This window comes from Chlamydotis macqueenii, chromosome 8 (genome assembly GCF_036417535.1).
Source record: "Chlamydotis macqueenii isolate bChlMac1 chromosome 8, bChlMac1.mat, whole genome shotgun sequence".
NCBI classification, from domain to species: Eukaryota; Metazoa; Chordata; class Aves; order Otidiformes; family Otididae; genus Chlamydotis; species Chlamydotis macqueenii.
The window spans coordinates 38,252,323-38,278,385 of record NC_141563.1 but is presented as its reverse complement, the minus strand read 5'-3'; the positions used below and the strand labels follow the sequence as shown (position 1 = coordinate 38,278,385).

The 26,063-nt window shown below is 38.1% G+C and overlaps 2 protein-coding genes across 2 annotated transcripts in view; both read right to left on the bottom strand.

Annotated features, from left to right (window-relative positions):
* The window catches only part of MSH4 (mutS homolog 4), a 28,881-nt gene extending 16,797 nt beyond the window's left edge, over positions 1-12,084 (bottom strand). The window contains exons 1-6 of the mRNA XM_086753244.1: positions 11,940-12,084; positions 9,110-9,220; positions 7,943-8,058; positions 6,502-6,675; positions 2,157-2,329; positions 1,323-1,390 (exon numbers count right to left, since the gene is read on the bottom strand). Coding sequence (XP_086609370.1) covers positions 1,323-1,390; positions 2,157-2,329; positions 6,502-6,675; positions 7,943-8,058; positions 9,110-9,220; positions 11,940-12,011 — 714 coding nt within the window. The 5' untranslated portion in view covers positions 12,012-12,084. The remainder of the gene's footprint in view (positions 1-1,322; positions 1,391-2,156; positions 2,330-6,501; positions 6,676-7,942; positions 8,059-9,109; positions 9,221-11,939) is intronic.
* Positions 12,085-19,119: 7,035 nt separating this feature from the next.
* The window catches only part of RABGGTB (Rab geranylgeranyltransferase subunit beta), a 30,389-nt gene continuing 23,445 nt past the window's right edge, over positions 19,120-26,063 (bottom strand). The window contains exons 10-12 of the mRNA XM_086754120.1: positions 25,310-25,459; positions 22,405-22,536; positions 19,120-21,501 (exon numbers count right to left, since the gene is read on the bottom strand). Coding sequence (XP_086610246.1) covers positions 21,493-21,501; positions 22,405-22,536; positions 25,310-25,459 — 291 coding nt within the window. The 3' untranslated portion in view covers positions 19,120-21,492. The remainder of the gene's footprint in view (positions 21,502-22,404; positions 22,537-25,309; positions 25,460-26,063) is intronic.

Genomic DNA, 26,063 nt, shown 5'->3' with positions numbered 1-26,063 from the left:
GACCTTTAATGGAAGCCTCCTCTGTTGGTCAAGTTCCTGAATGCACTCAAAGGATGCAACATGAGGCATAAGGCACTCACACAGACTGAAACCATGGCTGCCACTGTCAAGTGGGTAAGGAATAAAATACCTTCCTGCGGAAGTCTTAACAAAAGCAGATCAGGTAAAGTATTGCTTGTCTTTCAACTAAACTATGTTGTTGTAAGCATTGATACCTTGATTGTCTAATTATGCTTTTATGAATAAATGCTTTTATCTGCATTTCATTTTGGTCCGCCTTGCAAGCTGTGTGATTTAAGGTAACAGGTAAGAGCAGGGCACTCTTTAATCTCTAAGTTAGGACCCTGAGAAAACATAAGAGTAATCAATTCTTCAATATGTCACTTATTCCTTGCATTCAAAGGTTAACAGAGGAGCACTAGTAAAACTGAGAACTGGACGCAGAAGGGACTTCCAGACACTAGTCATAATCCAGATATCTCTCTCTCTGTGCTTGAGACGTAAGGTTCTCTGCTTCTGAGAACAGTCACTGTAAGGGAAACTTCTGTCCCATTTGGTACTCCTTATGCTGTGCAAGTGACTGTATTGTTGTCTGTCAGCTGGTTCTTGTTCAGAGGAAACACTAAAACTAAAACTCCTGCATGAAAACGTTGTGCTTAGCTCATAAACTAACAGATAAATCTCATTTCTGGCTTTGTATGTTTACAGAATTGACTTAGTAACCAAATAGAGATTTAAATTTATCTGCACTATAAGCACAGCTGAGCAAAGTCAGAGTGCTGCTTAAGAACCTTTTTCAAAATAACGTTTCAGGCAACAAAGACTAATTTCTATTGATTTGTATTACACGAAAAACAAGAAATTATTTAATTTCTATTAAGAAAAACGCTTTATTTTCTTAGCCTATCAAAAACTGCAATAACTTCAAAAAATATGAGAGTAAATTTCTGTTATACACTTTCTCCTTTTATGCTGATGTGAAGAAAATTTCCTTTTTTCATCCTAGTACGGGTGAATAGGATGTACACTTATAAAGAATAAAGGTGGGGAGTGATAAAAAGGTGAACATTTTTGGAAGTTAATTTGCATAAATTAAAATGAATCTGATACTGAGGCAAACTCAAATTTTTCCAACATTCTCCTATGAGAATGTTCTACTGCTGTAAAATAAGATATACTCTCAATCTACAATAGCATTATTCCATATCTTTTTAAGGTGCAGTCTTTTTCTTATTGTATCATGTATATTTATAGATATCACATTTATACATTGCATGTTATAGCCAGATAACTCATCATCTAAGGTATATTTCAAAACATACTGTATCTTGCTTCGGAATTTGTACCAAAACTGAAAGTAGTTGTTCTGTATCCAGGAACTTTGAGATAACTGTAAAGTAAAAGTAAACAATCAGAAATTGAACTGAAATTGTAATAAAATCTGTTTTTTTAAATGCACACAATTACTTAGTGATACTTATGTTAACCTTTTTCTTTCATTTTGTCTTCATAAATTACTCCCCAGGTAAGAAAACAGGTTAAAGATAGCTGCTATCTAAATTATTTTGTCATAACTATACTTACTATACCTAAGCATGTAGTGATTATAGCAATTCAGCAATATGCTTTTTGATACATTGAATCATATTTCTCTTGTGATGAAGATTAAGATTACATGATCCAACTTCAGGTAGACTATCTCATCCTCTGGTATTGTAATTTTTTTACATTTGTCTGGACCACTACATTTTATGAAGTAATGGAAAAAAAATATATGCATACACAACAAGTATCACATCAGCAATGCCTTTATTTGTTTTCAATGTATACATACATTATGTACACTTGTATACTTCCAACACAGCGTGTATCTAGTCATAGAGACAAACTCAAATTCTTTGATAAAGTGGATAGAAGTCAGTGAGCCAGTAGCTTTTTCAGAGAAACTCACTTTTCTTAGAAAACTACTTGAGAAAAGCATCACTATGATAATAAAGATTACTTTAAAAAATTATGTGTCCACTATGTAAGTGCCATCTGACAAATAATTTAAAAAATACTTCTCAAACATATTGAGTCACGCTGCATACTTTCATAGATTAGAAAAAATGTTTAAAAAGAAACATAATAGTCTGTATTAAAAAATAAACTCCTACCTGCTTGAAGACCAAAAAAGAGCTCCTCATCCTGGAGTAACTCCTGAACACAGTCCAGTCTTGTGTTAATTGTTTCGGCATCGACTAGTGGCTCCAGGATACTGGATCTAAGTCTTCGACTTCCACCTGGAGTTTTAGTGTAATTTAGGACACCAAAAAGCGTGTGACCATTCCTTTGAAAACAAAACAGATGTAAAGAATACATTCACAAAAATAAAGATGGTAAATGTCAACTGACATTTTCAGGTTAAAGTATCCTACAAATTTGAGATGTGGTTTTGAGATGCTTAGCACTTCCCTATTTCAAGTGGATATTGTATGAACTACAGCAGTTTAGGAAGTCAGGTAATTTAATGTAATTTAAGATAATATTAGACCTTACCATATAATTTTCAAAAGTACAGAAATACATTTGTACTCAGGATTTCCCTAACTTTTTGTAGTAGCATTCCATTCCTACTGCAGTGGTTCCGTTCAGATTTTTCGTCTCAATTGAACTAATTAAAAACAAACAAACTAACCCTGCAGAAGGAAACAAATTTTAATCTGAGACCAAATACTAATTAGAACATTTCTGAAAATTTTTTAAATACTTAGAAGTACAAGACAGAAATAATCTTTGATTTTATTTTCTTAAAGAACTGACTTACATAACATGCTTATAGACATGAAAATAATATTTATAAATCATACCTTTTACATGTTACATGTCCCAGGGTCTCACACTTAAGGGTTGATTGCATCTGTTTATTTTAAACAGCTTATAATATTTACATCTAGTACATACCTAAAAATTTTAGAAACCTGAAACCTTCAATGCTATTGGCTTGAAATAAGGCCAATTAAAACACTGGGGCCATATAAACATATTGATTAAAACCAGAACTTGAACAGGAAGAAATCATAGAATCACAGAATGGTTTGGGTTGGAAGGGACCTTAAAAACCATTAAGTTCCAACCCCCTGCCATGGGCACGGACACCTTCCACCAGACCGGGCTGCTCAGAGCCCCGCCCAACCTGGCCTTGAGCACTTCCAGGGATGGGGCATCCACAGCTTCTCTGGGCAACCTGGGCCAGTGTTCTACCACCCTCACAGTGAAGAATTTCTTCCTTGTATCTAATCTAAATCTCCCTTCTTCCAGTTTAAAGCCACTACCCCTTGCCCTAGCACTACATGCCCTTGTCAAAAGTCCCTCTCCAGATTTCCTGTAGCCCCCCTTTAGGTACTGGAAGACCGCTCTAAGGTCTCCCCGGAGCCTCCTCTTCTCCAGGCTGAACAGCCCCAGCTCTCTCAGCCTGGCCTCACAGCAGAGCTGCTCCAGCCCTCTGAAACAAGAATACAAAACAAACAGCATAAGGATAGGCAGAGAGTACAGAAACTCCTGAAATACCACAGTATAAAAGAACAGAGCAACAGTGAGGAGAATTAAAAAAGGGGACACCCTGGTTTCGGCAGTTAATTTTCCTCTCAGTAGCTGGTATGGTTTAGATTTCGTGTGTAAAGAATGTTGATAGAACACCCTGATGATACGAGTTGTTGTTAATGAGACAAAGGACACTGTCCTGCTTTCCCAGATGCAGGAAGCTGGGAGAAAGACAGAATAATTGACCCAAACTGGCCAAAGAGAGTATTCCATGCCATAAACATCATGCTCAGTATATAAGTGGGGTTGGCCAGAGCAGCTATCTGCCTCCCTGGCATCCATCTCTCTCTCGTTTGCTGGCATCGTTCCCCCTACCTTGCTGGCCCCCTTTTTTGCTCCTTTGCTTGTTGCTTGGTTTCGTTTCTGTGATCACTGCTCGGGACAGGCTGTATCGGTCACTGGGATATCAGGTGGTGAGAAATCATACATTGTTCACTTTGTGTATTTTAATATCCTTGTATTCTGTTATTACTGTAGTTTTCCTTTGCTATTTTAGTAAAATGTCTTCATCTTAACCCACAAGTTTTCCTTCCTTCCCAATTCTCTCCCCCATTCTCACTGAGGAGGGGGAGGGTGAGCGAGAAACTGTGTGGTAACTCAGGCTAAATTATCACTGGGGAAAATTCAAAAACAGTTTTATTACGAACAAATTTACCACAGGATGCAACTCACGACAACATGTAAGAGGAACTCTACATTTGGCAAGAGTATACCCATTGCCTACCTTTAAGCAACTAAGGGCTTACTTCCAGTAAACAAAGAGAGACAAGCCCCGTGAGAATTAATACTGTCACAAGAACTTGATTTAGGTGTTTCTGATGTGTGCCTGTATTATTAACTTTTACCTGTTAATATTCAATACAAAGATGTCAAACCAGGCTTTAGGGTTAAGATCTATACAATGGAAACAGCTGTGTGGCCTGATTCAAACTTGCCACTGGGTCAGCAGAAATTCTGCAGCAATAATGCTAATAAAAGAGAATCTTAAAGCAGTTTACTGATGCTCGGTTCCTCCCACGACCTTCTTCCTCTAAAAACCATCTGTGGAATCAGGAGCAGGTTTCAGAGAAACATTGCTCTGAGGGTACCAACCCTATAGTGGCTGGCTCCTGCACTTACATATTAAGTAACTGAGCAAACAAGAAGGAACTGGGGGCAGAGCATGACAGATGAACAGAAAGAAACTATAGATACTTCCCACTTCTGAAGAACAGATCTAACTGTGTATTCTGCAATTGCACATAGATTTTTTTTTTAAAAGGGAAAGGGTCGTGGCAGAATGGTAAGAACAAATGATCCGGTCAAAGATGTCCCTGCCCCACAGCACGGAGGTTGGAAGGAGATGATCTTTAAAGGTCCCTTCCAATTCAAGCCACTCTATGATTCTATGACATCTCTCCAAGTGGAAAGCTCTTAACGAGTAATACTTGGAGAGTGAGGAAACTCCAAGCTCCCCTTTTTATTTCAGGCTGATGAGTGGACTTCTGAACAAAGGTGTATCTCAGAACTTGACAGGCAGGAAAGTGCAAGTTCCAAGTCTTTCTCTTTCTAACCAGAAGCATAACAGTCTTGAGAAGCTTAGCCTTGCAGCTTCTTCTGTCTAGATGGCAAATAACTCCAGAAGGAAGTACTCCAAGCGTTGTCTCATTGTGGAGAACTACCATGCAATCAAATATCACATCATATGTGACCATCATTATAGAAATTACTTTGTTTGCCACTATTTCTTAGAGCTAAAGGAAAACAAAACAACCTTTTAAGCCTGGAGTGTTTATCTCGTGTAAAAGTTCAACAAGGCCAAGTGCAAGGTCCTGCACCTGGGTCATGGCAATCCCAGGCACAAATACAGGCTGGGCGGGGAATGGATTGAGAGCAGCCCTGAGGAGAAGGACTTGGGAGTGCTGGTGGACGAGAAGCTCAACATGAGCCGGCAATGCGCCCTTGCGGCCCAGAAGGCCAACCGCACCCTGGAGCGTGGGCAGCAGGTCAAGGGAGGGGATTCTCCTCCTCTACTCTGCTCTGATGAGACCCCACCTGGAGTACGGTGTCCAGTTCTGGAGCCCCCAGCACAAGAAGGACATGGACCAGCTGGAGAGGATCCAGAGGAGGCCACGAAGATGATAAGAGGGATGGAGCACCTCTCCTATGAGGACAGGCTGAGAGAGTTGGGACTGTTCAGCCTGGAGAAGAGGAGGCTCTGGGGAGACCTTATAGTGGTCTTCCAGTACCTAGGGGCTACAGGAACAATGGGGAGAAACTCTTCAGCAGGGCCTGGTGTGACAGGGACGAGGGTAATGGTTTTAAAACAGAGGGAGGCAGATTTAGATTAGATATTAGGAAGACATTTTTTACACTGAGGGTTGTAGAGCACTGTCCCAGGTTGCCCAGAGAGGCGGTGGATGCCCCATGCCTGGAAACGTTCAAGGCCAGGTTGGCCGGGGCTGTGAGCGACCTGATCTGGTTGGAGATGTCCCTGCTCCTTGCAGGGGGTTGGACTAGATGACCCTTGAAGGTCCCTTCCAACCCTAACCGTTCTATGATTCTATGATGAATAAAACCTAGGCATTTTAATCCAACATAAGCAACTTCTTGTGGAAATGTTGCCTCTTTCATTTCACAATCTGTGAAATTTTGCATCAACATAATTTTTAACTTTGAATAAAATACAGACGTCAACGTAACAATGACTATGTATAATCTCTTTCTGCAATTCACTTGTAGGATTTGCTATGTTAGAAATTTTGTGCTAAATCTAATGTATTTCTCTGTCCAAATATTTTTTTAAAAAAAACTCTGAATGGTATATAAGTTCTATCATAGAAAAATAAATATGATGGTCAGCTCTTTGACACAAATGTCAAGGAACTTGGTGAAATACAACTTTATAAAAGTGTAATTTGTAAGCTTAAATATTCTTACCGAGAATCTCTGTTATTAATTACTAGTTCAAGATTTTGCGCTGACGATGAATCTATCATAGCTGTTTTCTCACTCCCCTGGAAACGCACCTTGAGTGATTTAGGAGCATAAACTGAATTTTGAATAAATTCAACATATTTCAGCAAAGCTGCAGCAGCTGCAAGACAGTAGTACCTTGGAAAGAAACAATCTTTACTGAATGTTGAACAGAACAAGTTAAATACCACAAAACCAAGCAGTGCACTACAGAAATCACATTCACACTTCTGCTTGACAACTACTGAGATTGATAGCACTGAAAAAGTAGTATGCTTTAAGTATGCACTAACCCATGTACAGCGCACGTATATGCATGTAAATCAAATATTCATCAATGTTTTTAATCTCTGTACACTTGACAGCCCACACTATAGCTCAACATGAGCTGGCAATGGACACTTGCAGCCCAGAAAGCCAACCCCATCCTGGGCTGCATCAAGAGCAGTGTGGCCAGCAGGTCGAGGGAAGGGATTACACCCCTCTGCTCCGCCCTGGTGAGACCCCATCTGCAGCACTGCATCCAGCTCTGGAGCCCCAAACATAAGGACATGGACCTGTTGGAGCGAGTCCGGAGGAGGCCAGAAAAATTATCAGAGGGCTGGAGCAGCTCTGCTGTGAGGCCAGGCTGAGAGAGTTGGGGCTGTTCAGCTTGGAGAAGAGAACACTCCAGGGAGATCTTAGAGCGGCCTTAGAGCGGCTCCCTAAAGGGAGCCCACAGGAAAGACAAGGAGAAACTCTTTAGCAGGGCCTGTTGTGACAGGACAAGGGGTCATGGTTTTAAAACAGAAGGAAGCATATACAGACTGGACATAAGGAAATTTTTTTTTTTTTTTACACTGAGGGTGGTGGAACCCTGGCCCAGGTTGCCCAGAGAGGCAGTGGATGCCCCATCCCTGCCAGGTTGGCCGGGGCTCTGAGCAACCTGATCCGGTTGGAGATGTCCCTGCTCCTGGCAGGGGGGTTGGACTGGGTGGGCTTTAACGGTCCCTTCCAACACTAACCATCCTATTATTCTATGTAGCTGGTATTGTGTAGATACAGTTACACATGACTTGAAATGAAGACCCAGGTCACCAAGTTCTTAAAATTGTTGGTAAAAGGAATAGATTTGCTGAGGCCAGAATGAAAGGCAATCGTAGCTGTTAAGTTGTATCTTTAAGGAAAGAATGAAAAAGTGGAAAGCTGTGAAAACCCAAAAAAAAAATAAAAAAATAAAAAAAAATTCCATAACAGTCTTCCTATTTAAGCTTATAGATGTATCATAATCACTGGAGGACAAAACAAAAGAACAGCTCTGTTATTTTCTAACTTTTACAACAAGCCACAGACTTGTGTACTAAGGATGTAAAAAGCTCTTAAAAATTATCTGGACACAGTATACTTTTTCTTTATTTAAACATACTTTGATTGAACCTCCATGAAAATCGTGCTGAATTCAGACGCACACAATTGCTCTATGTATTCCAAACCCTTTGCTTCATTGAAGTATTTTCTTTGGACAGTTGTAAAAGTCACATTCTGTGAAGATGGGGAGCAAAGCAAATAGTTTAAAAAGTTAAAGAGAATTTTTCATCAGACACGACTTCTCTATTTTTCTAGTGATATCTGTTTCCTAGAAAATTTATCAACTGATTCAGCAATGTCTTTGCAGAAGAATTCATTCTAGCTTACTAGCACAAGAAAGTCACGCTATTATCACGCATCTTTCCTTCTCTCTAGTACTGAGCACACAGAAAAAGGCTCATACTGCTGTTTTGAGTACATATTGCTTTTCCTCTCAAGAACTAGCTACTCCAAATTTTTAATTTAACCTGGATTTGGTTAAAATTAATCATTTTTCGGGAAGAGTTATTTTCATGCTAGCATCAATGCTCACATTCAAATTGCAGTTCTCCCTTGCGAAGGTTTAAGCTTAAGGGATCATTATCAAGCCTTCAATAGTAAATAGGGAATAAAGGTATGCAGGTCAATGTAACTGTGTGCAACGCACGAGTGATCTATGCAAGAAAAAGAGGAGAGAGGTCAGGAAGTAGAACAGGACTCGTGAAGAGGCCATCAGCAGCGTAGACATGGAAGCAATTCAAGTAGTAATTAATACAGTTCTTTAGAAGGTCTGAGGCTGTAATACTCATCGATTACACGTACTAGTTAATCTCATCCTCTTTTACCCTGCCAGTGCTCTTTCTCCTATTCTGTGACACATTAGCCCCATCTATTTATCAGGCTGAGAAAACAAAGCAGCAGCAAAGGAAAGTGCTTGATTTTTTTAAATCTCTGAATCTTTCCTAGGTCCAGTATTGCTCAAGTTACTTCAATGTCACAAATTCAAAGCTTTCTACTTCAATCAGTAAAATACTTATGTCTGTAACTGTCAGGATTAGAACTAGCAGCACTGGAGCTGCATTTAGATCATTCTTTACCACGGTAAAATTAGGCCCCCAAATAACAGAAAACTGCAAAATCTGACTGCATTTAAGGTTTTAGAAGTTGTGGAAAACTCTCAAATCAACAAACATATAAAAGTGATCAAGAAGAACTCTAAAATATGGAATGCAATTTAAGAGATTACCTTGAAATGTTCTGTTATGAGGCTGAACAGTTTAGTTGTGTTCCCTGCATCACAAGCAGTGTTTGACATTATTATTTCTAGTGGTGTTAAAATTTTGAGTTTAGTAATAACCTAAACAAAAAAAAAATCCAAATAATTCAATAAAAATCCATATATAATCTATTTTCACACAATAATGAACAAGCAATAAATCATTACAGAATCCTTATATTTTACAATCACAGTTCCAGTCTTGTAAATAAAGGCCAAATTTTTTTCTTCTAACTTCTACGCTAATGAGTCAAATTTACCTGTATCTATAGATACAGATACATAAATACACATGAAACTAAATTAAAAAAAATAGAGGTATCTATCCCGTTATTTAAACACAGAAACATGCTCGTCATCAAAGCAAGAGATAACTATCCAAAACTATATCCTATGGCTATAATGGGAAAAGGATTTAAGTTTGCAACTGATAGCAGCTTTCTGTGCTTGCAGCTGAAAAGTTAATGGTGCTCTGGAAGATGAAACGCAACGGGTCAGGACATTAATAACCCTTTGATTGAGACCTGTTTTAGACTTTGTTCTAATCTCCTAACACTTCACACAGTCTTCCCTTTTTCAATATGACTCAAAATAAGCATATTTAAACCAACTTTGCTTTGATTCTGTTATATACACCTGCTGTAGGCATTTAAAGTACACTATATGCATTTCTATTTGTTTACTGTATAAAAAAGGAAAAACATCATTATGTATTTATATTCATTTACATCATCATTCACAAATTCTCAAGGGAGAAACACGGAAAAAACAGACTATAGTTTAAGTGCTTAGAAGTTAAGATGTGAAAGAAGGGACAGATTACAATAGAAAGGTGAACAAGCAATAAAAAAATACACAGAATGAATCATCTAAGGGTACTGGGGGGTGGGAAGGAGAGCTGTCACTGTCCGTCATATCTGATCATCATTAGGAAGTTTTTTTCAGAGGCATCACAGTTAAAGCAAACCTTGAGGAATGTAAAGAACACAAGAAAACTTTACTGAATTCATTTACAGAGTATTCAAAAATAAAAAGGTGCACAAGAAAAATACAATAAGCTTGATATCACTAGCAGAACAGATAGTGACACTGTAACAAAATAGCCGATGAGCAGATAGACAGTATTGTTAAAGGCATTTGAGATTAAAATAAGAAACTAGGCCATGCAGTGCATTTGGGAAATAGCAGTCACATACTAGCCGCTCTCCTCTTTTCTTTTTTTTTTTTTTTTCCTTTTTTTTTTGATTGGATGGTCAATACAGTATGAGGCATGTCCACAGAACGGAGAACTCAGTAATCTAAATAGAAAATTAGAAAGATACGTGTACAAATAAAAATGTCATCTTTTAGAATGGTAAGGGAGGAAAACACTGAAAAATCCGGCCACGGCAAGACGTGGTTATAGAAGATGTCAACTTCTCAAGTTACAAGCCTGAGTAACAGAGAAGAGAGCCATGTTATCAGAATTTAAAAACAAGGTATGAAAGACTTAAGAGAAATAATTGTATTTTATAATTAAATTCAAGACAAAAGCAAAAGTAAAGGTGTGGGGGAGGAATATGGGCAGCTAAAATACTTCTCAGTTTAAGAAAGATAAATTTAATGGAAAAATAATACAGTTCTTAACCCTGAAACAGTAAAACAGGGGAGACTCTAGACTATAAACGCAGCTACTGTTTGCTAAAAAGAAAGCCTTTTACTCTTAGAAGTAACTGTAATCTTTATGAAACCACTAAAATTAGTAAACAATTTCCATAAAAATAATCTGAAGTTTCCTTGCAGAATTCTAGTCTTATAATTCTTTTGATTACATGGAACTTCTTTTTTATCTAGGTACAAGCAAATGAGTTTTTAACTTTCAAGCTTTTAAGTAATGCCACATCATCATCTGAATGTCTACATTATCTCATGCACCCACATTTTCAAGGTGCACATCTCATTTTGATACTTAGTACTGTGTATTACAGAAGTATTTCTGTAGCTTCCAAGTTCAAGATGTACTTAAGTGTGTTAAGAGCAAGACAAGCTTTAAAAGCACTAATGATAAAAAATTATACATTATACAACACATATTTTAGTAAATAGATTTAATAGCTGTTTATATTCTGAGTCATACCTACTTATTCTCCCAATTAAATTTTGGTTTTATTTCTTTTAATACTGTAAAGATGCTAGAAGCCACAGTATTTTCTAGCATGTGTAACTACAATAAAACTATTAAATAAGATGTTTTATTAATGTTGGTGTTGAATAAACCAGAGAGATTACTCTCCAAATCAATGTAGAGTATACAGAGCTGGTAGGCAGGACACTTGGCTGTAAATTGAGAGAATTTTATTTCAAACTAACTGAGAAAGAATATTTATGCAACCATACAAAGCCAGCCCTTTGTAGTTACCCTACCCACCTCCCCTGCCGCGCTTTATGGAATTCTCCTCTCAGAGTTGTTTTGCCTGACGAAAAACCTTTGCAAGTTCTACTACCAATTGCCCAGTACTCTTCAAAACAAGGCGTCTCACTCCCACATAGTTCAAACACACTATTTTTTTTCAGAAAGTCTATTTTTCACAGAAAGGCTATTTTTCTCTTGCAAAACATTCCTTTCTCTTTATCTAAAATCTGAGGCACAGTAAAGAAAACAGCAGTCCTTTCAACCGTGCACATTTTCTAGAACTTGTTACTTTCACCTTTTAGACACTTCTTCTACAAACTTAAATTTTAATTTCCCATTAGTCATAAGCTTTTCTAAGAAAGAAAGTCACAATAGTTAGCCTGTAAGGGATACAGTACACAACAATACCTTGGCATAAGTTGTATTGTCTGCAAATTGTGATAATATAACTTCAGGATTTTTTAGGTCAATACTGGCCATTCCTACTTCACCTCTGGCAAGGCCTCTTCCTTCTACTACAGCTACAATAACTGATGCAACAGTATGAGCAGAGACTGCAGATGATGATGTAACTGCAAAATAGTTGCATATATTCAGTTACAAGCCACTACTTCACTTTCACAGAATCATACTTTGACATTCCAAGTGAAACATGTGTTTATATTCCCATACCACAGAAAGACCTTTCAATTTACCAAGCTTAGTTAAAAATTACAAATCCCGGTTGCTGAACTCCTTACTTGCCACACCACACAGACAAAGCACACTTCCCAAAGTAGGAACATCATATTCTTACTGATAGAATGCATTCATTTAAATTGTCAGAACTAATAACATTTCTGATTGCCACTCATTAATCACAGTTGCTGAGTCACTATCTCTGTACTAAAGATTATGTTTAATACACGCCAAAATGCATGGCTATTATTAAATATTTGCCATTTTAAATTCAAAACAATGCGTAGCTATTACTACTAGTTGAAATCAGATGTACTAACTGCAGAGAGATACTGTAAGTTAATATTCCACTAAAAGCACAACTCTGATCACGGTGGGTTAGATCTCGTCAAGTTAGAGGAAACAAATGTCTTGTATCTATACATATGTTTAATCTGATTTTATGTTAAACTTACTAAACTCTTCTAAAATATATATCTCTCTCTACAGTACGCTTGAGACTCAATAATTTCATTGCTATTCTGGTGTTTTTTTAAAAAACTCCCATTTTTATTATCTTAAAACCAGTTTGGCCAATAAGGACAGCGTCAGAGATGAGGTATCACCTGCAATCAGAATTGGGGGGATAAGAAGTTAGACAAACTGAGCTGACCCTCCCACTTCTCCGCAGCTTCTCTCTGGGTGCTTGCCATCACAGATCTGTACAACAATATATCTTAACCAATAGTCACAGAGTCCACACACACCAAATGATGCTCCACTATTTAAGAAGCACTGCTTTTAAGTGCTGAGCCACAGTACTTCCTAAATATGACATTTAACTAATGAGGTGATGCATTTGGTATACTGAACTTATTTTAATCTAGGAAAGACCAAGAATATGTATACAGTGCTTCTTTTTGTATCTCAGCTAACTGGTGTTAGATTATTTTAAATTCTATTGGAGAAGCTACTGATGTTTTGTTTGGAAACCTGTGACCGAAGACTGTGAGACTGTGCTATTCAAATGAGCAAATGTGTAACTTGCTGGGCAATACTGAAATAATGACCACACTACGAAAAGCAGCTGCTACCTACACTTTGGTATAACTTCTCAGACATACTGGAAAGACCCTTCGTGATCTCAGTCTTCTTAACTTTCAGCTGAAAGCCAAACTAAATCTTATAACAGCTGAATTGAACAGATTCTTCAACTTAATCCTACTTGAAGTCACTTAAATGTTCAGAAGAGGTTCCATTATTAAATAATCATTAAGTCTAAAGTATTGAAAATAAAAAAAATACTTGCATATACAAGGCATGCCACATTCACACTTCCAAAAACATCTAAACAGTATTGGACTTTGACAGCATAGACGTATTTACTGACCTGAAACACCAATAAACTCTACCTGCTTCATAGCGATTATTTACATTCTTTTCCACCACTACCTTCCATTGTTCTTCAGAGAACTGGCTCTCAAAAAGCAATGGAATATGAGTATTCTCAAAATAAACTGATCCTTCTGACAAGACATAACACACCGAACCTGCCATTTTCTTCTGAGAAAACTCAATTTGTACCCCAAGAATCAAAACTAATCCTACCAGGAATCTGGAAGGGGAAGATCAGAATCAGAGTTTATCGAAGAACCTGAAGATTAAAAGGCTGTTTGAACTGCAAATGGCCACCACCTGAGTGAAATCTTTGATGCTGCACGCAACCGAGTTTGAACCTTCATTTATTCCACCTAAGTTTTTAGGCCAGAAGATGTCTGGAACAGCATTCACAGAAAGTTTCTCCTGAGGCCTGCTGAAAATTTAATTGTTATTCTGAATCTTATACTCAGACCAATCCCTGGCCCATCATCAGCAGCTAATCATAATATTAACTCTTACTCTAAAAGCAATTTAAAGGTGAAGATAATAATAAGTATTTTAGACTAGGTATGGTTAAGTACACAAATTTTATCTGGAAGATGGTTAGTTTCTCAGTTTGTCACACTAGAAAAAAATACAGTGACCAACCACTGTTCTTCAGAATATGATATTCTGGACACGCTCTCTTCAGTACAGATCAAGAAAAGATTGATCAACAGCAGGCATAAACAAATATATAGATGCACACATACAAACACAGAATCATAGAATTGTTTAGGTTGGAAAAGACCTTTAAGATCACCAAGTCCAACTGTTAATCTAGCACTGCCAAGTCACCACTAAACTACGTCCCCAAACACCACATCTACGCATCTTTTAAATACCTGCAGGGATGGTGACTCCACTACTTCCCTAGGCAGCCTGTTTCAATGCTTGACAACCCTTTTGGTGAATAAATTTTTCCTAATATCCAATTTAAACCTCCTCTGGTGCAACTTGAGGCCATTTCTTCTTGTCCTATTGCTTGTTACTTGGGAGAAGAGACCAACAGCCAACTCATTACAATGTCCTTTCAGGTAGCTTAGAGAGCAATAAGGTCTCCCCTGAGCCTCCTTTTCTCCAGGTGAAACAACACACACATAAAGCCAAAGGAAACTGAACATGTGGATTTGTTTCATTGTCAGGTTGCATGAAGTCTAGAGAAATCTGCTCTGTGGGTTTCAACATCACAGTTACTCTGATTCCCCAATTCCTGGAGAGGTCACAAATAACACTGTGGATCACAACAGCTGTAGGAAATGACAAACTTCATGTCACTTACATTTAGCAAAACAATAATTCAATTCAGTAGCAACTGGAGAGCCAGTTTGTATACAAGGAACAGCTAAATTTTTTAAAATTAATTTTTAAATAATTCAATTGCTTCAGAAAATTACCATTAAATAGCTTTAACAACACTAAAAAAATGAACGGATAATGATCAGTTAGACTGTGAAAGAAGTCTGAATCCCATTACTTCTGCAATACCAGGGCACAAATATACCGCTAACATGGCACAAGGCATCATTACTGTGCGACACAACTTTGGTCAGAAGAAGAACTGCAAAATGTATACCCAATAAGCTACTGTGTAAGTGTTCTTCTGAAGAACTAGTGTTCTATGCCTCTGAAGATGCCAACATAAAATGTGTAAAACTTGCATCAAAAAACTTGAGAATGATGTCATGATATGTGATGTACAATGCATTACAAGTCTAAGAAGAAACTGATCAGAAATACACACAAATTTGGGCTCTTCAGTTCAGTCACCACACAAACCAACATGTCCACAAAAATAATTTCATTTTTAACAATTTGAAAAAAGTCTAACTACATTGGTAATTTATACATGCATGCAAAGTAAGTAACAAGAGGTCGCAATATCAAAACATCTACGCAGTATCTAAAGTAATATTTTTCCCTATGGGTGCACCTTTCATTGGCAAGCATCCTCTGTAGTACAAAACACATTGTGTTTTGAACTTATTTCAGTATCTTGTTTCAGAGGGCTGGAGCAGCTCTGCTGTGAGGCCAGGCTGAGAGAGCTGGGGCTGTTCAGCCTGGAGAAGAGGAGGCTCCGGGGAGAGCTGAGAGCGGCTCCCAGTGCCCAAAGGGGGCTGCAGGGAAGGTGGGGAGAGACTCTTCAGTAGGGCCTGTTGTAATAATACGAGGGGTAATGTATTTATTATTTCAAAATAAAGGGAGGCAGATTTAGATAGAATATTAGGAAAAAGTTTTTTACACTGAGGGTGGTGGAACCCTGGCCCAGGTTGCCCAGAGAGGCGGTGGATGCCCCATCCCTGGAAACATTCCAGGCCAGCTTGGCCGGGGCTCTGAGCAACCTGATCCGGTTGGAGATGTCCCTGCTCCTGGCAGGGGGGTTGGACTGGGTGGGCTTTAATGGGCCCTTCCAACACTAACAATTCTACTATTCTATGATTCTCTCTTACTGTATCAAAATAATGTTAGAAATGTAAGCAGGACTATTTCCTTTAAGAGTTGTTAATCTTACCTGAATGTCCCATAAGAGGGGTATGGCTTCTGCAAACTTGTCTACTAGAAGAGAGAGGTGTTTTTCCTATAAATGTGCTATTCAGGCCTCGCACAGAAGAAGAACTCGTGAGATTCAGTGTGCTAGCATTCTCTACACAAGAACTTTTGTCTGCAAAATAAGATTCTGGAGGGAGAGGGAGGGAACATCTACTTTTGAAAACAGACACATTAAAGTGTACAGCATTTAACTGAAAGAAAGAAAAACTGAAATAGTTTTCATTCAGAAAGCAATATATATACAGCTTAGAAAGTCTTATTTTTCTTACCTGAAATACAGATATCTAAGCAATAACTTTTAACGTCATCTATAAAAGCTCTCAAAAATATAGAATTAAATAAAAATCAGTCTGTTTTGAAAACAAGCCTGTATTGATATGGTTATTTTCCACAATGACATTACTTGCAGTGCCAATAAAAATCTTTGTTTACATTGCTGGACTGAAATAATACAATAGAAGTCACTTTACAATGCACAATTTCATATTCTAATAAATTCTAAATTTATGAAAGAATGCTATAAATCAGCTCTGTCTTGCATTTGTCCATCAGTTTTAAAATCTGTCTCTGAAACTGCACACATCTTTATGAAAAATTTGTTTTAAAGCTGAGCATTCTTTTTAAGAAAAGGACAATAAAAGAAAAAGAACCATGCTCAAAAACTCCTCCACTTGAGAATGATCTCCCTTTGAATTTATGGGGTTCAACTCTCAGAAATTGTACAATAATCTGGGAAGCGTTTTTACACTTCAGTTTCTTTTACACACGTATCTGAAGACTTATCTACATTTTTAAGTCCTGCAAAGTCTCTTTTCCTCAGATCATTCTTTAGTTTCAATAAATTATTTAAAGTATTTTACTTATTTTCAGTTCTCTTGAGAAGACTGAAACCAACATATCCTTAACCTAGCTTGGATAATCACTTCTTAAGATAAAAAAAAAATAATTAAAAGATAAACAGAATTATTTTATTTAAAACTTACAAAATTCCAGGTATTAAGAGACATGCAAACCCAAATGTTTCTGTTCCTTCTATTACGTTAAAAACTGATCTACAAGACAAAATACTTCAATATTGCTCTCAGATGCCCCATTAACCGCATGACATTTTCTCATGGTTGGTGCAAAGATATTTCCAGTACCAGATTTTTTGGGGAGGGTGTGTTTGTTTGTTTTAAATCTTACAAAATTGTGACAGTTGGAAAAAATACTACAGTTCAGACTTTTTTAAAGAGTGGCAAAATCAGCACTGCAGTGCATATAGATGATTTTTAAAAACAGCACTCACTTGGATTTTGGCCTAAGTTCACTCAGAAGTTTGTCAGAATAGACTTTGTTATTATCTTACAATGTACTGAATCTGGTATAATATGGCAAAAACATCAATTTGAAAGACTAGATAAATCAAACCATCTACAGATATTTTTTAAAACCAACATTTAACAAATAAGTTAAGCCCTACTCCAAATAGCATCCTAAGTTTTGTTTGGTTGTTGTTTGGGTTTTTTTTAGGATTCATGACCAACCATGTACATTTCCCAAAACCATGTTACCTTCCTCCCAATTTATGCATAATGGAGATCTATGTACTTCAGAACACATTTCAGCAAGTGTTAAAAGGCTTTCCAATTCTTTTTATAGTTTTTTTTTCACTTAAAAAAAAAAAAAAAAGAAAATTTAAAATTTTTTTTTTCCTGCCTGCCAAGCTACAGACTCTGATAGTAGGATTAGGTCTTATGAACTGTCCGATGCACCCATGTTCACTATGCAGGAGTTGCTGAGTGGTCTCGTTCTCAAGAGGGGAGATTGAAGACTGGTGCTAACAGCAGCTTTATGTAAAGGACGGTAAATAGAAGCGTTGCATTGTAGGAAGGACCACAACACTCTTTAAACACATGAAGGATAACAGCACTTAAAACTATGTCAAAGGCCAGGCAAAAAAAAAAAAAAAACAAAACCAAAACGAACCCAAACTGAAAAAAACCTCCAGAACAAACAAAACAAAACAAAATCAAGTACACCAAAACCCACAGCCAACTGAACGTGGCTCAGGTATCCAGTAAAGCAGATCTTGTGTTGCAGTTCAAGCCAGTTTATTGATACCAGCACGGGACTCGAGTATTGCTATCTAAAAAGTTTATATAAAGAAAACAATAAAGACTTATGAAAAGAAGCGTGAGGAACAGCTACCACTGCTCTGACAGGCTGAACAAAAAAAAAAAACGGTCGCTAAGATGAAGAAATGCAGCTGCCTCCTTGTAAGTACAGCTTGTGACAGCTATTTCAAAGCCCAACCTGAGCGAAGAGGGCAGAAGGATAAAAGAAATTAATAAAGACCCAAACAGAGATGGCAAAGCCGCACCCCACCTCCTCTTCCGGAAACCGGCGGCTTCACCCCGCTACCACTGGCAGTCCGGCTGGGAGCAAGGCCTTCACCGCTGGAGCTACCCGGCCTCACTCCGCCGCTGGAAAAGTCACCAGTGCTGCCTGCCGTACTGCGTGGCGTCTGCAGCAGCCCAAGGGTACAGCGGGGCGCCTGCTCCACTCGCCTGCCCAACCCCGATGTGGAAGAGCCAGGGCCCGGACAGGACTCCGAGGCGCTTGAGGCGGCCGCCCGCTTACACGTGCCCGCCTTCAACATCGCCACCACTCCCAGCGCAAGCACCGCGCAACCCTCAACCACCGCCCGCCCGCCAGCACCGCCTCCCCCAACACGGCGGCAACCGCGGCCCTCCCGCGCATGCGCACGTCTCACACCCACACTACGGCCACTCAGCACCGAGGCCCCAGGGAGCTGAGATGGCGGCGGCCTCAGCTCCCGCACGCTGCCGAGACGGCGGCAGAGTACCGCATCTCCGCGCCCGCTCCCCCCGGTGCAGGGACGGGGTGCTGCGTTAAAGAAAAACTGTGAAGCTGCCGTTACTAAGACAGGTGTAAATGATACAATAGTGAATACGCTTGCTGGGCATGCAACAAGTTTCATTATCAATATGCAATTACAAACAATAAAAGGGTGAAACAGGAACACAATGCTGCTGTGCTCTTTAAAACAGTAGTAAAGCATTTAAACATAATTTGTCCCACATTTATTCTTCAACATTCAAAGGCTGTTCTAGCGGGATCTTCACAGACGTTTTCCCCGCTTCAGAGTTCAGATACCAAAAGATCCAAATAAAAACCATAAAGCTTGTGTACATCTAGAATTGTCTTAAATATATGTCCTTTTATGCATGTTTTACAACACAGTAACAACATTTTGTATATTGGCATGTAGTATACACCACTAGAACTGTTTCAATTAACATTTTGGCTAGGCAACATCTTGTCTCTGGGTTTTATTACACATGCACTAAAAACCACTCCAAACTCAAGCCAGCCTTTATTATGCCACAACTCTTTGTGGACAGCTGTATTTTGATGGCTATTCAGCTTTACAATAGAAATTCTATCAGTTGCAGCTCCCCAGCTGACATCTGTAAGGCACTGCCCCAAGCCTCCCAGTTCAGAAACGGCAGGTGCTCTTTCAGCACTGAGCTTCATCAGACTGCTTCGACAATTTCAGCATCAGAAACTTCAGTTTCACTGCAGAGCAACGGATGGAAGACAGCAGATGCCGATTTCAGTTACTGTGACTGTCCTAAATTTCAAGTTCTACACTGAAATTTCCATATGCATTCAGGCTCCTGAAGCTGCTGTTACAGCTTTTCCACTTCTCTGACAGAAATCCAAGTGTATGGCAAACAAAAGGAATGTCAATCTTCCACCTTCCTTCCTTTCTTATGGTCACAAATCATAAGGCTGAATTCACCTAAGCAAGCTGTCTCAACAAAACTGCAAGGAAGCATCTTTGGAATAAAGCACGTAACTCTGGACTTAACCATATTCTTAGAAGGTAAGAGAACAGCTGTTGACTCCCTCCCTCTCCCTTCCCAAGTTTTTCTTGTAATAAACATATCTACAGACACATAGGTTTTCGTACCTGAATTTGTCATTATTCCTTCACAAATTGGCATACAGCATCTTGCAAAATTCATTGCTGGGAATGTTGGCTACACTACAGTACTTAAGATCAAGTACTAAGATAATGTCAGGATCTTTCCATATAAAGATTTCCATGGGGAAAAAAAAAAGTTATGAAAGTACAAATTTCTGAAAGCTTTTAATAAAGGACCTGTAACTGAAGACTCAGAAGAGTAGATTAATTACTGCAAAGTTTCTAACTACATAAGCTCAGAAAAAAAAAAAATCTTATCAGTACTTTTAACAAACTAGAGGTAGGAAGTAACAATGTAATCTGCACCAAAATGACATAAGTCTTAACAGAGACACACTGGGCAACTGATTTTTTTCACAGTACATGAAGCAGAAAATGTGATTTTGTTTGCATTAAGTAAAATTGTGATGGCTCTCTTTCCACAAATACAGTATTTTTTAAAAACTGATGTAAAGAATGGAGGAATATTCTTAAGAAGATTTTAGTTTGTCCACATGCTTGCTCCTTTTTTAACCTATAATCTTCTAATATCTTTACAAATCACAGCTGATTTCTGAAATGAAGTTGACCAGACCTTCTTCAGAGAAAAACTCCAAGAATATTACTAGGATTTCAATTGACAGTGAAACGTTCTACACTACCATGCAATATCACCTACGTATTAATTCCCAGGGTGTCTCAGTCAATAAAAGTCTAGAAATTCTGAAGAAGATTATTTTGTCTACACAACATGGAAAAAATGGCAAACTCCTATGTACTGAACGGTGTTTCCTTAGATGAGAAGTGGCACTTGCAAAGGTAACCTGGAATGAGAAAAATTTATTTTAAAATTTTCTGTTAAACTTTACAGTTAGGTAAAACCTGATCAGTGCTCTCATTCCCTCACACTCAACACAAAGCCTACTGCAACTTTTTTCCAAACCTTGTAAAAGAAATTAATTCCAGGCTTTGACCAAAGAATTCATCAGGCAACTAGACAGCTAAAAAGAGTAGGGTTTTTACCTTATCTAAAAGCCTGCAGAGAAGGCTTAAAAAAATTCATTAGACATACTTCAGCATTCAAATACACATTCTCTCTTTGAAATCTGCTACAAGTAAAGGTCTACCAAAAAGTTACTTTATCCAGTTATAGCGTACTCTCTACTAACACGAATAGGCTTGATAAAACTAACCAGCTGGCTTTTAAAACTGTGTTTGAAACACCTGTAGACCTTTCTTAAGCACACATAGAAAGATTATAAAAGACTTCCTCCCTTTCATTATTACCTTTTACTGTATACTTCAACTGGAATACCATTCAGTCTCAGCCAGGGTGTGTGGAATGTAAATTAAGGGGCAATTTTAGGGCTTCTGTGAAGACAAAGAGGACTTCATCCTTCAGAGAACAAGTATTTTCCACAGCTAGTTTTATTCTCAATTACATCATAATCAAGTGTTGGCAAACTTGATTTAAGACAGCTTTACTGTCTTAAGAGCTACAAAAGCAGGATTTCAATGCAGCAACAAATTTAGGATCAACTCTATATTCAGCTACAAGTCACTGTCCTATAGAGACCTTCTCTCAAACGCCTAATGTTAGCAAGTTTCACTATACAAACTCCAAGCATGTTCCACTTCAAATTATCAGCGAAACTTTGTCTAAGAGACTCATCAATAAATGAAGACATTTATATACTTAATGGAATCGTAATTTTTGTTTTCACTGGTATCAATTACTAACATAAGACAAAGCTTGTTTCTCAGCATATAAAAATGGTGGCAAACATGAACAGGAAGAATTAAATACACAGGTGTGTGGCATTAAGTGTATGGCTTAAGTAGGGCTTTGTTTGGGTTTTTTTTCATATTCTTTTAAAGTGCTTCGTGTGATCCACCATCAAAACATCCTTATGTAAGACAGATGCCGGCATGATGGGTATCACAAGAATACAAAAATTCAGCACACTATTGCTTTACTTGAATATTGAAAACACAAAAAGCAAAGGCCCATTTATTTAGATACAGATCAGAAATGTTTCTACATCTCTTATATACAACCAAAGAACATGTTACACATTACATTATTAGAACCAGCCTGTTCTGGTACAGTTTACAAAGTGATAAAACCCACAGCAAAGCTACTGCTTTACTTTCATAATGTAAACACATCTCAGAGAAGAATATGCTAACAGTTTCAGAGATGAGATGACTTAAATCCGTAAAACCAAAGCAACTGGGCGTATCAACCTTTTTTCTCTACGAGGCTTAGCTTACAAGCTCAGGCTGTACATTTATTCTTCGAAGGACATCTTCTGGCATACAAAAGACAGGATTGACAGCCTTAATTTGTTCTTCTCCTAATAAAGACAGTCCAGCAATTCCAAACAAGGTGTGAAATGGATCCACCTGGGAGAAGAAAGAAAGTTTGTGTCCATTTCCAAAAGTTAATTCCAAAAAGTTCCTTTGTATGTAGTGAAGCTTCTGTTAGCTAACAAGGGAACTGCAAATCTCCACAGCTAGAGAAGACAATGCAACCAAACAAACTTTCGTTTGTGCTGACGTGTTGAAAGGTAAGACAGTTTCCACAGCATGCATTTACAACACTATGAGTCAGTTGTCTGCTGCTAAGACGAATTTCAACTCTGAGTTTGGCAGGAAGCCCTCAGGGTCTCCATTAGCATGCAATGTCATAGGGTAGCAGAAGCACAGACAATAAAAATTTTAAAAGTACAACTACCACTTCCAGAAATTCCCCATTTGCTCTTCAGCAACATTATAATGCTCTTTAATGGTTTCTGAATACAGAGCTGTGCTGTAAAATCTTGAGAGGGGAGCAGCAACCTACTGTGCTAGAAAATCAAAAGGAAAAAATACAAGGAGGAAAAAACCCAGAAGAGATAGGAGCAGTTATCTGGTATCTAAGTATTCCTTCACTGTATGGACCTTCCTTAAAAGCACGTATCACCACATAACTGCAATAGACTATGAAGTCTCATCACATAAGCATCTTGTCAGTGGAGTTAATTAGCCATTTTACAAAATCCTACCCAAAAGTACCTGTGCTGTCTGGTGGAGTGGACTTCCCGTTTGCCTTAGTGGAACTTCTGGATCTTATTGCAAAGGTTCTATACCGCAGTAAACTAAGCTCAATTACTGTGTTATAGTCATACACAGGGTCTCCAACCATTGATCACAGGCTAGAAGGTTCAGACTACACCAGCATAGCAAGTCTTGCTCCTCAGTGCTTTGACATTCACATTATAGGTGTGGTTAAAAGCTTATTTGCTCCTTCCCAGAATGAGTATGTGGCCATTAGAGGAGGAGTAAAATAAATAAGTACATAGCAAAATATTAATAATAATAAAAGGCACACTTTCAGAATGGTAAGATAGAATTTCCTCGTACAAATGGACAGGCCCAGAAGGGGAGACAGTCCCCAATACAAAGAGTGCAAACAAAGTTACAGATTCAACCTTTTGATGAACAGTACATATGTTCAGGGAAACACAGATTCCTAGAAGATGTATCTACTGCTATGTTGTCTGCTCCTTTCTGCAATTTTCTTTAAAGCAAATAAAAAAGAACAAACCTGTAGAATTACAACTAAGAGCTAATAAGCACAGCTATCCAGTTTAGTTATTGAGAACTAGCTGCTTGGAATTTAATAAAAGATGACAGAGTTGTCTTACTGTCAAGCAGCTCAAAATGCAAAATACAATCACAGTGCCAAATCTAGAAGCTAGAACTAATTAAAACAAAACAAAACCCAAACAAAAAATCAACCCAAACCGACAAACAAAAACATCCCACAAAACCAAAACAAAAACAAACACACACACACCAACAGGGTCTGCTAGGAATGAGTTTCTGCAGGAACAAAGCAAAAATCTCTAGGCGACAACATTTCTACAGCAGTTCCCGCTTCAACAATGGATGACAGGTAAAAATAATATGAAATGACTGCTAACATAATATGCCAGAACTATCCCAAAAATGCCTGCATTAGATATAGAGGAAAAGCCCTGAAAAGTTGCTCTTCTAGCAAGACAAAAATAGCTTAAGTTTAATCTCAAAGCCAGAAAAGCATTAAGACTTTTAAGTGTTAGGCTTTTCTTGGAGAATTCTGAAAAGGAACAAAGTCTTTCTATGAGCTCCTTCAAAACACAAAAACCTTCCCATTTTAAGAATACCAAAACACTTTCCAAATGACAGACCAGAGTAAAGAGATTTCTCTCCCTCCCCCAAGTGGGCATAATGTGTCAGCTTGCAAAGAAATAGAAAGCTACTTCAGTTTTTAACGGATTTGTGGAGAAAGCAGAAGACACGGTGAGCTGCAATAAAAACAGCTAAGACTTCCCCCTTACCATTGCCAAATAAGCAGCCAAGTGTTCTATAGGAATTGCACTGAGGTCTCACAATACTTTTATCTGTCAGCACCCTTGAAAGATACAAACTTTATATGCCATTTTAAAAAATTCAATTAAAATTTCAATTCTTCCCACTTGAAACCAGAGATAACAGACCAGCTAAACCATAACTGCTCTCTCAACCAAACAGAAAATCCACACCACCAGCCTCTTTATAATGTTAAAAGCTTCTTCCTCCCTCATTTAGACAAATTCAGCGGCTGGGCTGGCACAGAACAAAAGTTAACGTGTAAGGATTCTTAATAGAAACTTATGGCTCATTTAGATGAGGCAAAAAATCTCCAAGAGAGTTGAAGATTACTTGACCTGTGCTGGACTCTAGCTTGCACATAATTTTACAAAAAAAAAAAAAAAAAAACAAACAAAAAACAACAAAAAAACCCCACCAAAACAAAAACCCCACAGATCCCCAAAAAACACCACCAAACACATTCTTTTCACATTGCTCTTCCAAGTGATCTTGTGAGAAACTACTGGTGTGGTATGTGTTACAGGAACCAAACCAGAATTTGTAAGGAACAGCAACTGACTTCAGTGGGGTATACTACAGTGTAAGAGCAATATAAAATATGTGCTCCCCATGTAAGCCTTGGAAAGCAACTCCACCTTATGCTTTAATTCAAAGTAAACTGCAGGCTCTGCAAAACACTTACACCTGGATCACGAGCTGAGTTACGCTCAAACAAGAAAACTTATCTTTTCAGCTGAAATTTTCAGTGAAGTACCTTTTATTTAGTAAAAAGTTTATTTACCATATCTCCTGGTCTGTCAGCAAATCCTCCAGTCTCCTCATCCTGGCAGGCCAAAATAAAGCAGCGCAGTTTCTCTCTGTCAATCCAATGTAACCTGCCAATCATCTTCAAAGATGCTAGCACCCACCATGAATAACATACATCAGGTAACTGTCCAACAGAGAAGGAGATCATTATTTGCTTTAAACATGACATTGCAAATTTTATTGCTGATTCTGCAAATTTCTAGGTGTGCTGTCATAATACTGTTGCAGAGTACTTAAAGAGTTTCTTTCGGGTAAAGGAGAATAAAGTTCCTGGATGTAGCCTCTCTTCAGACGACCTTCTGTTCTCAGGAAGGGAAAAGTCTCTTTTTCAAACCTCCTCCCTTCTTCAAGAAACAAAACCACAAGAATGTGACTTTAAAACAGCCTTCACCTTCTGTGGGAGAGGCTAAAAAACCACAGTGCCATTTTCAGAAGTAAGTACAAAGAACTTCATATAAATTAGTTTCATTTTAAAAAAAAAAAAAAAACTTGGTTGGTTGGTTATCTATTTGCTAGTAGAGATTATTCTAGGTTACAGAATTTCCTAGTGTGATGTGGAACACTACTACACCCAGGATTTACACCCAGTAAAACAGTAGATTCACCCAGTAAAACAGTAGATTCTGTACAAATCTTGCAGAAGAGATCATTCCCAATGTCAGAAAATATTCAAGCTCTGATTTAACAGGATACTGGTTCAAGTGGTCAGCAAGACATACTTCAGTATG